This window comes from Mus pahari, chromosome 15 (assembly GCF_900095145.1).
Source record: "Mus pahari chromosome 15, PAHARI_EIJ_v1.1, whole genome shotgun sequence".
Taxonomy (NCBI): domain Eukaryota; kingdom Metazoa; phylum Chordata; class Mammalia; order Rodentia; family Muridae; genus Mus; species Mus pahari.
Genome location: NC_034604.1, coordinates 75350816 through 75363842, shown reverse-complemented (window position 1 = coordinate 75363842; position 13027 = coordinate 75350816). Strand labels below are relative to the sequence as shown.

The window sequence follows — 13027 nt, the reverse complement described above, 5'->3', positions numbered from 1 at the left end:
GGCGTCCCAAGGGTCCAACCAGATTGTCCTGTAGGGCAGCAGTCACTTTTACCTGCTGTGTCATGTCCCCAGCTCAGTAAGGAGTTGCTATTGTAAGCATTTCTTCTGACATTCATTTCCCTACAAACAGTGAAGACACTGGGGGATGGGCTAACTTGAATACCTAATTAGTTCCTGTCCCAGCTACTTTGACTAATGGGACTGCCAGTTAAATGGCCAACAGGACTATCGTTATGCTAGCACCAGTCAGAAGACTTCATGGTGATGACATCTAATGCCCCTGTTCTTGTAGGTGTATCCTCAGCTGGGCTGTGTGAAGCAGTTCACACCAGACCTTTGGCTATGAGAAGCCTAGATGAACTCCCGTTGACACAGCAGTCAGCCCCAGCTATGCCGGAAGAGAAATACTGCCCCTGGTGGTGGAGCAGTGGAATAGACACGACTGACTTTCCAAAGAGACCAGAAGTTTCTTCTTCAACCATGACCAAAAACAGCTCGGGGAGGAAAGGGTCAATTCAATTTCACCTTATAAGGTACAAGTGCATCATTGAGGGAAGTTAGGAATTTATACACGGGAGCTGGAGCAGCAGCCATGGAGGGGTACTGCTTACTGCCTTGCTCCCCGTGGCCTGCTCAGCCTGCTTTCTATCCAGGGCCAATTGCCAAGAGTAGGGTGAACCCTCCAGTATCAACTATTAATAAAACACCCTATAGGCTTGCCTACAAGTCAACACTATGGAGGTATTTTCTAAATTAAGAGTTTCTTTCCCAAGATATGGTTAGGGTTGTGTCAAGTTGACAAAACCCAACAAGCACAGGGTGATGAGTGCAGAGACCCACAACTGGCCATGGTGCAGAGACTAAGAGATGGCGGAAGGCTCTGCCCTAAATGGGAGATGGACATTATATCCCTTTCTCCTGAAGCTCAAGGTTCATTGCCAGAGAGATGGTGGAGAGACTTTAAAATAAAGCCACGGGTGGTGAGTGACCACGGAGGGGAAGCTGCTCCTATGAAGTCATGGAGACTGTGGCAGCAATTCAGCTTTAAATAGTGCACACATCTTTGTATTTCCAGATCCTTTATTTGGGAGGATTTTGTTGGCTAAAAAGGACAAAGAGATGAGTGGACATCAGCCTTTTGTTATCTTTGCAAGATTGTAAACATTTTTATGTGTGTGAACATCTGCCTGCATGTATATGTGTGTGTGTGTGTGTATGTGTGTTTATCTAGTGTATGCCTGTGTGTATATGCATCTTGTGTGTGCCTGCATGCATGTATGTGCAGCTTGTGTATGCCTGCTGCTAGTGGAGGCTGGAAGAAGGTAGCTGATTTCCTGGAACTTTAGTCACACACTGTTGTGAACCTCCATGTGATTGCTAGAAACCAATCCCGGATCCTCTGCAAGAGCAGCTAATACTCTTAATGGCTCATCAGCTCACCAGCCCCTGGTGGGGTTTTGTTGTTTGTCTGTTTTGTTGTTGTTGTTGTTGTGGTGGTGGTGGTGATGTGTGTGTGTGTGTATGTTGAAACAGGGTTTTTAATAAAAGGCGAAAGATTTATACGATCTGATTTGGGGCTGGTGAGATGGCTCAGCGGTTAAGAGCACCGACTGCTTTTCCAAAGGTCCTGAGTTCAAATCCCAGCAACCACATGGTGGCTCACAACCATCTGTAACAAAAATCTGATGCCCTCTTCTGGAGTGTCTGAAGACAGCTACAGTGTATCCACATATAAATAAATAAATAAATCTTAAAAAAAAAAAAAAAGAAACGGTTTTTCTGTGTAACAGTCCTGGCTGTTCTGGAACTCGATTTGTAGATCAGGCTGGTCTCAAACTCACGGAGTTCAACCTCTGCCTCCCCAGAGCTAGGATTAAAGGCATGCATCTTTGAGACAGCATCTCTAGCTTAGAACTCACTACATAACTTTGGCTGGCCTCAAATTCATGCAATCCTCCTGCCCCCACCTTGTGAGTGCTAGAATTATAGATGTGAGTGCCTGAGCCTGAAAAAGAATTCTCATAACCAAAATTCAATGGCAAGAAAAACAAAGGACAAATGGGGGGAGTGGGGAGAGGAAGAATGGATCAGTTAATCACTGTTGTGGATAAAGTGTGCGACCTGCTTTTCTGCAGTGTTTCCTAGGACAATGGCTTTGAAAAGTGTCCTCAGAGTGATTGAAAATCCTTCTCCTTGTGTATTGTGGGTCACTGTTCCATGTCACCTCTACTCCATCTTCTTGGCTTATCAATGCATGGCCTCCTCAATGTGCCCCTTGAGGTATTCTCTCAGGGGCACCGTGAAGCAACCTGGTGGTCCCGAGGAAGAGCACTCCACCCTGTGGAGGCTGTGCTTCACTTGGGCTCACTTCCACCGGCCGGAGTGCAAAATGAGACACCTGGGCAAAGATCATTGCAAGTTTATTATTTTATTTCAATATTCAAGAACAGTAGGTGCTTCTGTCCAGCCATACTGCAGCTGTGCTGTCTGGATGAAGCCATGGGCAAGGTCGTTCAGTCACACTGGAGGGCAGACACTCCCGTGGGACAATCTGGAGGGTTTGTTTCTGGAAATTTCTTCCCTGCTTTTTCTCTTACCCTCACGTTATTGTGGCGATACATTAATAGGTGTTATCTTAAACCCACACTCTACTCAGAATTAGAACAGATTAACAAGATGCAATATTGGGCTACATCAGCCATCACCTGCCTTCTTAGGGCGATGGTGCCAGTGTGGGGCTCTTTGGAAGGTCTATAGAAGGCATGCTAAATCAAAAGACATAGTACGTTAGAGGGATAAGAAGGTGTCCAGGGACATTAGAAGACTGGGGTTCTCAGCTCCTCATCCCTGGAGGGTCGCCCAGGCCAGCCCTGCATCTGGGGCAGCGACTCGATTCAGTGACAGGAACGCCCCTAAAGCTAAGAATGAGTCCTTTCTAGGAGGCAGGGAATGGTTATTTTTCCACCGAGGTTAGTGTGTACCAATGGGCACTGCCATGGCGAGCTGCCGCTGACCACCCCAATGTGAGAAGTGACCAGAGGGACAGCCCGAGGCCACCAGAGAACTCCTGCAGTCCCACTTTCAGATGCGCCATGACCTTGGACTCTCCCTGGGCTCTGAGAGGAAACAGGGTTCTTAAAAGCACCTGCTCTGGGGAGCCACTGAGGAGAGCTGGTGACATTCGGTGGCCACACACGGCATCTCCAGCGTGTTCCCCTAAGTCCCTGTTTCCTGTTGGGGCCATTGCCCAGCCCGCTCGCCCCTTTCCTTCCCTCTGCCACGCTCGAAATCAGCTGGTGGGGTGCAGGGAACAGCTGGCCTGGAAGCGTCCCCAGGGCCACCCCACTCTGGACTCTCACAGCTGCCCAACCTGTGCTCACATACCACAAGCCCCCGTTGTATAAGCCACTCCAAGACTGTCTGATCCTGTTAGGAAAAACAAAGCTCTTTAGGGGGAAGAAAACAAAGGGGGCCTGGACCACACAGTCCCCTGCGCCATGCTCTCTGGCTCCTTGGCGGTGTGCCTGTCTATCCGCAGTGCCCACGGAAGCTGGAGGCGTGTGCCTCACCGTGAAAAGAAAGTCTGGGGATGGAGTAGGGGTGAACTTGGAAGGGTGTCCATGCACCTGAACCTCCGGAGTCGAACAAGGTGCACGGGGGACAAGTCAGGGCTGAGAAGACCCCGAGGAAACTCAATATTCAAACGAAAAGGGACGAATAGTTTTAACCAGTCGGGGTGCCGTGGGCCTGGCCCCACCGCGTTCACGGCTCCACGGGATTAAGAGAGGGTCTGCTCTAACTAGCTAATCGGTGCAAGTAGAATTAAAAGTTTAAGGCAGTTATATTAAGAAGCCGAGGGCAGGATTCGGGAAGGCTGAGCAGCAGGGCTCTCAGCGTCTTGCCATGGGAGATCCAGAGCGGCTGTCTTTTCCTCCCTGGGAAAAGGAAAAGACAGGAGTTAGGCACGCGCCTGTGTGGCTGCGGGGTGACACTTCCCCTCCACGGTTCTGTGGTTGTCCATTCACAAGCCGTTTGGGCCAGTCCCTCGATTTGTCACGCCCTCCTTCAGAAAGCCCTAACTGGAGTTTGTAGCTTAAGGCAAAGCCCCTTGACTGTGAGCCACAGGGCGTGGCTGGATCTAAGGCGCCCACAGCATTGCCTTTGCAGGGAGAATACTATATAGCTAGATACTAGATAGCTTTGCTATCTTGCTCCAAATAAGCTGTTTATTTTCTCCGCTAGAAGACTGAGGGCAATTTATGACTGGGATCACTGTCCACAGTGTGTTTGTTCTAGGTGCTGATGAGCATCAGAGCTGTCCCCCTGCATGGGTAAAGCGCCCTGCCAGTGCTACCAAAAGACACTAGCAACACACGGGACTGTGTGAATTCAGGCACGACGAGGCTCTTGAAACCCTGAATTGATGGGTTTTCTAGAGACCAAGTTTGAAAGTAAAAATGAGATGTGCCCAATCAGCTTGAGAGGTGGTGCAGCCTACAGCGACAGCAGTGGCCTGGAAACCAGGGACGCGGACCTTGGTCACACCTTGGGGGGCTTTGCTTCTTTTCCTTCTGTATTGTTCTTTTTTAATCGTTTGAATTCTTCCCGGCTTCTCTTTCCCATCTTACGTTAAAGAGACTGCATACATCTTTTAAAGAGGTCATTTAGATTGTGAGCCCAGAGATGGAGACATACACGCTGGCGTCCCTCTGCAGAGTCCAGGGCAGCCACATTCCCGAGCGTGAGTGTGTAGTGTCTCCCCAGCTCAGCCAGCCATACAGCCTCGGAGTATGGAACAAGGCCAGTGGTTTTCACAGGGCAGCGGCCGCTCAGGCTGAGGTGAAGCCACTGTGCCCCCTTTCTTAGCACCGCAGCTATAATTCAGAGGGTGCGGCTGTGTCAGCTCCTTGAGGGACTGCCTCTCAGCGGTGTGATTGAGGTCTAGCTATGAAGTCACCTCTGGGGCAATGTCCTTCTCCAGGATAGGGGCCCTGGCCTCACCTGGAGATCTGCCTTGCCCTGACCCAGTTTTTCCTACGTGGATCACGGGCAGAGCTATGCCTGGGCCCTGCAGAGCACTGACTTCATGGGAAGTCCTAGAATCTCTGACCTAGAAAACACAGTGTACCTGGGCTGAAACGCAGGAGTCCAGCCAGGCCTCAGGTGACTTCTTTTTTGAAAATGAATGACAGACACCTCAGTGATGTCTTCTAGTAGCCGCTGAGCACCTGCCTGGAGCACCTGCCTGGAGGACCTGCCTGGAGGACAGGCCCTTCCACCTAACGTCCTGCTTGCACCCACAGCCAACCTTGAGCACCTGCTTATTTTATATGATAGTCAAAGATCAGAGAAGTTGAGTCATCTTCCCAAGGTCAGCCAGCAGAGGGAAGCAAGGGCTAGAGCCAGCAAGGTGGGCACCCACCGTTGCTTCCATTTTCTTTCACGCCTTTTGTCTCTCGTGCCACCTGCTCAGTCTTTGGTGGGCTTTAGGCCCCATAATTGATGCATCTGTGCTCACCAGGCACAGGCTGGTTTAAACCTGTACCTTCGGATGTGAAGTGAGCACACTCTGCTGGATACCTTTGTCCCCACGAGACCCTACAACCTCGTGGGGACACTACAAGAGGCAAAGGCTCCTTTTATCCACCTAGAAATAAGACGTGGGTCCCAAAGACACAGAGAGCCACTGATTCTCTCCAGCCCAGGTGCTAACTGCCACACTGTACTAGCAAATCAGAGCCCTTCCCTCAGAGCCGGCTGCTAAGAGTTTAAAAACAAAAACAAAAACAAAAAACAAAAAAACAAAAAACAAAAACAAAACAAACCAAAAAAGCAGACAAGCAGGAAGCAGTTTGGGTAGAATGGTGTTAAGAGCCAGGGAGCCCTTTGAGCTCTTCCCGCCTGGTCACACAGCCTGTCAGCCCACATGAGCTAGCTACGTAGCATGATTTAATTATATAGCCACACACACTGGAAATCATCAAAGCTTCCTTGACCTACATAGAAATTTAAAGCGATTTACAAAACTTTACAGAAAGAAGATCTGGGAAGGTGTTGAGCCTGTTTCAGCAATGTGAGTCTCACACACTCCTAATGCTAGCACACATGTCACATACACACCTACGTGGAGCTGTGGGAACGGTCCCACCTCGTGAGTATCCTTTAGGCACTGCCCAGGGCCATGGATATTCCCTCAGGGCAGGGTCACGTCTCTTGGGTGGAAGGAGGCACTGAGCAGCCCAAGCCTCACACACCAGGTTAATTCTGCCCCACACCCTGGGCCTGAGGTTCCTGAGCCTAGGGTGAAGTCATGAGAGGGATGAACCGGGGCTTCCCAGGTGGGTGTGGTTGCCGAGGCAGCTGCTGGTATCTGGAGCAGGAGGTCTAGGGAACCCAAGTCCAGGATGGCAGTGAAGTCATTCAGCACCGGTAACCCCTGGCTGAATTCAGAGGTCACTGGAGAAAATGCCTTTCCACACCCTCTCCTACAGCCTTCAGAACCTAGGCAGTTGGCCAAAACGAGTGTGAACGTGAAGGTCTGGGATAGAACTCATTTCTTACTTAGATCTACCTTGGGGACTCTGTAGCGCCTACACTTTGCCCGACACAGAAAGCGGGCGGTCACTCACTTGCTTTCTGCTCACATTCCGGGTGTGAGGCTTTCTCCCTGACTGACTTAGGGGTGTGGTTCTCGATGCACATTACGCCGCGTGGTCCACACGCCCCGCCGTGTCTGGGCTCATGCAGGATGCAGAAGCCCGTGTCGTCTGCTCTCTGTGTATGATAACCATGGGCACACCCTACTAGTAAATCCCTGCAATGGAAGGCCCAGGGGAGATTAACTCGATGAGCCTGTGTTACAGACCCAAGCAGTCACACACCGTGAAACCTCGATGCGGTGGTTCTCTTAGGAAACAAACTCCTCAGATCCAAACCTCTGAACATCCCAATGTCAGCCATGACCTGAGAAATGGTTCCAGGACAGAGCTTGTCCCCTCATTCTTATCAGAAACAAAGGCACTAGAACCTAAAGTATGAGAATCCCCTTTTCTAAATAAGCAGGCCTCTTGGGTGCCAAACACGAGAGGTGGACCACGAATCCAGCAGGGCATCTCCCGTCCACCACCCAAGGCCATTCTGTGGGAACGACGCAGCTAGTGCGGATGCTACAGGGTGGGAATCAGCAGTGCACAGATTCTCACGCTGTTCCTTGAACCACCAGCCACCTCTGCCTTGAGACCATCTAACAAGAATATTAATCTGTCATCCAAGAAAGAAGCAAGAACTGGGGGGTGGTGGCGCCACGGCAGGTGGCACCTTAAGGTTCATGCCTGCAGTGAAGAGCTCTGGTTCACAAGCCTCTATGGTCCAGATTGTTCATCCTTGTCTCAGAAAAGAAGGTGGCTGCGGAGAGCAGAGAATAGCTGACCATGAGTGAGTTTGCTATCTGTGATGTCAGAGCCCAGACACAGGTCTCCTCGCTCAGATGGAGTGAGCGAAAACGGTAGCTTTGTATACCAAGCTAGGAAGCAAGGGGACTTCTTTGATAGTGCCAGGCCAGTCAGGAGCCATGGACTCAAGGATGACAAATGCCACAGAGCCTTAAGTTAGCATAGAAGCCACCTCCAACAACTGCCAGGAACGACATCGCTGTGTCTCACCTTGCCGTCTAGAGGCTTCTGTGACATAGATTCATAACTGGAGAATCAGTCGTGTCACTAGATCCCTGGGCCTTTACAGACAAAAAGAGTTCCTTCTGTATCATCTAGCCCAGAGACTCCCTAACCCAGTTACCGCTTTTCTGTCTCTGCCAGTCAGACAACTGCCACCCTGACACCTGACTGCATGCAAGTCTCATCTGCCATCAGGTCCCCAAGATCAGGGTCGGAGTCAGAGCTCTCTTTCTGGGGGTCGGCTCCCTCTCTCCTCCTGGCCTAGCGTGTCAAGGACGACTCAGCTGGTCTCTGTCTCCTAGAACCCTCTGAGGCCTTCCTACACGTGTATGCCAGCCTCTCTTTGGTACCCTGGCATGCGTCACATCTCTGCTTTAGTGATACAACCGCCCCATTCCCTCCCTGCTGAGCTTGGCACTGTAGTCTCTTTCGTTTACTGAATGTCCCCCTCGCCCAAACCACCAGGGCACCTGGCTTGGCTTCTCAGATTTGAGGGGGGTTGGCCCTGCCTGCCAGGCCTCCAGGCCTCCTCCTCCCAGGAAGGAAGGATGTCCTGACAGTGGTCACCATGACCATTGGGGATACAGAGTGCTGTAGCACTGCTGGGGGGGGGTTGATCTATGTGAATAACTTGTCACTATCTTCAGACACCCCAGAAGAGGGCATCAGATCTTATTACAGATGGTTGTGAGCCACCATGTGGTTGCTGGGAATTGAACTCAGGACCTCCAGAAGAGCAACGATTGCTCTTAACCACTGAGCCATCTCTCCAGTCCAAAGGGAGCTTTTATTAGGGGAAATCTGGGACTTGGTTCAGAGTCAAAACCTACCCTGGGTACCCATGTTCCTCTGAGATAGACCTCATCTTTGGGGTTCCCTGGGAAGGGCACAGGGCATCTCTGAGCTCTAGTTGTCACTTTGACCTTTTTAGAGCTACATTGTGAGGTTTTCTATACCAGGCTGGCATTGCTATATAAAGGTGCCATTTGGCTTGTGCTGGAGCCGAACTCCATGCCTGCTGTGTGCCCCACCACCAGCTCACCAGACCTGAGGTAAGTGGGCACATCATCGCCTTATACCGTGGGTAAGGAAACCACATCTCAGAGAGGTCAGGAGCTGAGGCCACAGACAAACAACAACAACCAAAAGGACCCTGATATCTATCACTGGGTCTGTATGATTCTAGCACCTGTGCAGCTAATTGTAGGTCCCTTCCTGGGTTTTTCTGGGTCCCTTTGAGTGATTTTAGTGAGGCCCCCTCAGGGGGTTCCCCTCGGCTCCTTCCACATACAGGTGGCATTCATTTCTACCCAGGCCCTTGGCTGGAGGCCCAGGTCAGTGGCCACATGACTTTCATCTCTAGGGAGAGAAGAGACACAGTATGGGCTCACAGCCAGGCCCAGGGAATGCCTGTTCATAGCACGACAGACAGCATCGTTTGAAAAGACTCTTGGCTTCACATTAATGTCCTAAGATACCCAGAAGGAAGACAGAACTATGCTGGCTAAGAGCAAAGGAGGGAGGGTAAGTTGTGGGTGGAGGCGGTCACTGAACCTTTGGGTAAGCTCAGCCCAGGATTCTGGAATTCGTCTTTCTGCTAACACTCTTCCTGACCCCTGGCATTCCCCTGGGGACATGGTTTTGCCTGGAGGAGTGGGGCACAGTGAACTGAGAGCACAGCTCCAGGCCCCCACTTCCCGCAGAGGTGCCCAGGTGTTTCCCCGTGGTAGGAATGTTACATTACCAGCTTAAAGATTTTGGAAAGCGTGCCCTGGGCGTCGTAGGCCCCCTTGAATCCCTTGTGAGCCGATTTATAGTCGGAAGCTCTGCCTCCGTAGCCAAATCCTGGCTTCTGCCCCTCGGCCCCCTGCAAGAAAAGACCAGAGCTCAGTGTCTGCTCATAGCTGCCACCAGGGACTACCCAGGAGGACATTAGCCACCAGGTGGCATCGGCGAATCATTCCGGAGCAAGAGCAGCACGGAGCTCTGATGAAGAGGGGCTGGAGAAGTGCCAGTCCCCAAGTCTATCCGTGGCTGTTGCTGGAGAACAAAGGGCCTGGGCCAGGGGTGCTGAATATTCCAAGGCACAAGCGCCCAACTTTACAGACAGCTGCAGAGCTCCATGCCAAGGCATCCTTGTGAGAGAAAGGTAAACATCTCTGAAATTCCCACCAAGGTCTTCCACCCTCATCAGCGGAGGAAGCACACCAAAGGTGCTGGAGCCCAGGGCCCAAGAATGTCACCCTCTGCCTGGCCCTTAAGTTTTTCTCTGCTGGTCTTTCACAGCTCAGATTCTGCCTACCCACGCTGTGTGCTTCAGAGAAAGAGAAAGAGGAGGAGGGGGAAGAGGAGGAGGAAGAGGAGGAGGAGGAAGAGAGGAAAGAGGAAGAGGAAGAGGAGGAGGAGGAAGAGGAAGAGGGAGAAGAGGAGGAGGAAGAAGAGGAAAAGGAGAAGAAGGAAGAGGGGAAAAGGAGGAAGAGGAGGAAGAGGAGGAGGAGGAAGAGGAAGAGGAGGAGGAAGAGGAAGAGGAAGAGGAAGAGGAGGAAGAGGAAAAGGAAGAGACTCCTTTCCTAAAATAAAAGACAGATTTCCCAGTCTTTGGTCCAGGGCAGCGTCTCAATGGTGGCTATGGTGTGACCTAGATTAGGGTTCTTATCTGGTGCCTTGGGCAATGGACAGTGAGGCCTGGGATGTAAGACTCTCTGGGTCTGTTGGCTTATCTACAAAGGATGCCCTCGGTAACCCTGAGCGATGACACTGGCATTCTGGGTAAGGTCTTCATCAAGCCTCAGTGTGAAGTTCAGCAGGCTGACCAGAAAGCCTCTGTCTGCCTCACAGGGCCCCACCCCAAGGGCGGGGCACAAGACTTTGCCTTGGGTTTGATGAGGAAATGGGAAAGCAGTTGTCACCACTAACAGCTCCAGCATCAGGACCATCCACCAGCCTGAGCTGTACCTAGCATCCTCAATGTTCCGTGCTGACTCACACAGCAAGCATCATGCAAGATGGATGTTGAAAAGCCACCCAGCCACCTACCATCTAAGATGCGCTGAGGGCAGGATTAAGACACTTCCAGGCACTCCATGTACCTGGCCTCCTCGAGCAAGATGGAAGTTAGACCCTGGCCATATGAGCCAACGTTCTCCCCTGATTCCAGCTACTTGCATCATTCCCTTTCTTTAGCCTGTGTTCGGGACAGATCGAGGCCCTGGCTGTCAGGAGGCTGTTACAGTTTAAGTGTTCTGTTGGAGCAAGGAGCAGGGACAAGAGGGGGGCAAGGTCAGAGCCACCCATGCATCCTGGGGGTTTCTTGGACACACAGACTCCCAGATACCACAGGGAAGGGTTGTGGTACTTGGGGAGTGTGGCATCAAGCAGTCAGGCAGCCAAGTGGCAGAAACAGGCTTCTCTGGATGAACTCTGGCCCCCAGAGTATGGCTTTTCTCCCAAACCAAGAATTTATGAGACCAGAACAGCGCAACTTTCAGATCAACACTGTGGGACTTTCCCAGTCGATTTCACCTTGGAAAACGTAGACCATATCAAGACACAGACAAGAGAGTTGTGAGAGAGCAAGAAGAAGTTTCTGGAAGTCCAGACAAGAAGGCCATCCTGGAAAGAGGCGATGAAAACCTGAAGGAACTTGGAACCAAGAGAGACCCAAGGGGTCCCCGTGAGACCCAAACTAGAGATTGCAGAGAGAGACACCAAGACCTTGCTTGTTTGCTGACGGGCCAAAGGGCTTCTCCTCCTGCCACTCTCTCACAAACAGTGTTTCCACAATGCCCTGACAACCCACACCTACGACAAACGCAGCTGTAGCTAAAATAAGAATTCTGGATAAAAAAAGAGGTGCCGTTCTTCATGTCATCCTTGTCCCCTCCTAGCACAGAAAGTTAAAGACAGGAAGAGGCCATGGGTGGGGGCTGGGTAGATGTCTTGTCGTCACCAGTTCCGAAGATTTGACATGTGAGGGAAAAAAATAGGTACATTTACATCACGTGGTTCATAGCTCAGTATGAGGACGTTTGGGACTGGTCTAGGAGCTCCACAAATTTCCTCTATCTTTCAAGCAATCCTTCCTCTTATATCTCTTCCTCTGACTTATTTTTACTTTTTGAGACAGGGCAACTCTGTTGCCCCACAGTCACTTTATTCTTTCAGCAATCCCCCTGCCTCTGCCTACTGAATACTGGCATTACAGATGTGTGCCCCATGCTTGACCCTGTCTGTTACCTACTGCTGTTTTCTCTCTCTCTCTCTCTCTCTCTCTCTCTCTCTCTCTCTCTCCTTCCCCCCCTCACCTCTTCTCTTGTGTGTTGTTTGGTTGGCACAGACAGACTCTGTTCCACATTGCCCCCATAGATAAGACAACGTCTCACCCTGCCCCACCTCTGGCTAACAGGCTGGTGTTTGTGCATCTGTGTAGCTCTGAAAATTACAGCCATTTAACAATGAAAAGAAAGAACCATATCTAGTATTTGCTAGCATCAGGGGTCAATATACTTGGTTAGGACAAATCAGTAAGTATTTTAAGCTGGCATAGACATGAAAACTTGCTAATATTTAGAAGCCAAGCTGTTTGACCAGTTAAAACCATCATCGGATCTTTGATCTTGTGTCTAAAAACCTAAAACCCTTACAGAATCTTTCTTGGAGGCTTAATGGATCTGTGTTAGATGCCACTAGCACACAAACAAAACCCCAGATCACCTGGATGAATGGTAGAAGGGTTATTGGAAATGGAACAGACTTTAACATCATTCTTTGCATCAGCAGTGGGAATTAAGGGGTGGGCAGCAGTGCATTTTGGTCTGCTGGGTCTTGCAATATGGCCCTTCCTTGGGAAGGAGCTCAGAACACTTGTGGGGAGGAGGTACAGGGCTCTGCAGTGCCCGGGATTCAGCCTGGCAGCAACCCACACTGAAAGGCTTCCTGTCTGCCTGGAATAGAAAACAGCCTGCCAAGCATGGTGGGCGAGCCTGGCCGGGTAGGACAGAAAAAGCAAGTGTTAAGCAACTGAAAGAACTTAGAAGTCAGTGGGCTGCGTGGGCTGCAGGGGGTGAGGAAGCAGAGGATATGCAGTCATCACCTACCCAGCTAAATCTGCTGAGGGACAGGCCTCTCCCCTGTGAGGAAGAGAAAGAAACAGTGACGACAGAAACATTGACGTGGTGATCGCCTGGGACAAAGTCCTGAAACCAACAGGAACAACCAGATGGCACTCCTCCCCCCACGAGAGATGCACCACATTCAGGGATTGCCAGGCCCGCTCGAAGCTCCAAGGCCAGGATGTGAATCCCCAGCTCAGGGGGACACTGCCTGGAAGCACTGGCCATGGATGCAGAGCAGGA

The 13027-nt window shown here is 51.0% G+C and overlaps 1 protein-coding gene across 4 annotated transcripts in view; it reads right to left on the bottom strand.

The window, feature by feature from the left end:
* Nucleotides 1–2412: 2412 nt before the first annotated feature.
* Mbp (myelin basic protein) overlaps nucleotides 2413–13027 on the bottom strand; it is a 108849-nt gene continuing 98234 nt past the window's right edge. For 2 of the 4 annotated variants that reach the window (XM_029546893.1, XM_029546894.1), the window contains 3 exons: nucleotides 12770–12802; nucleotides 9418–9540; nucleotides 2413–3935 (listed from right to left, as the gene is read on the bottom strand). In XM_029546893.1, the coding sequence (XP_029402753.1) occupies nucleotides 3891–3935; nucleotides 9418–9540; nucleotides 12770–12802 (201 nt within the window). In that variant the 3' untranslated portion in view covers nucleotides 2413–3890. The remainder of the gene's footprint in view (nucleotides 3936–9417; nucleotides 9541–12769; nucleotides 12803–13027) is intronic. The other 2 variants (XM_029546895.1, XM_029546896.1) reach the window with 1 other exon arrangement.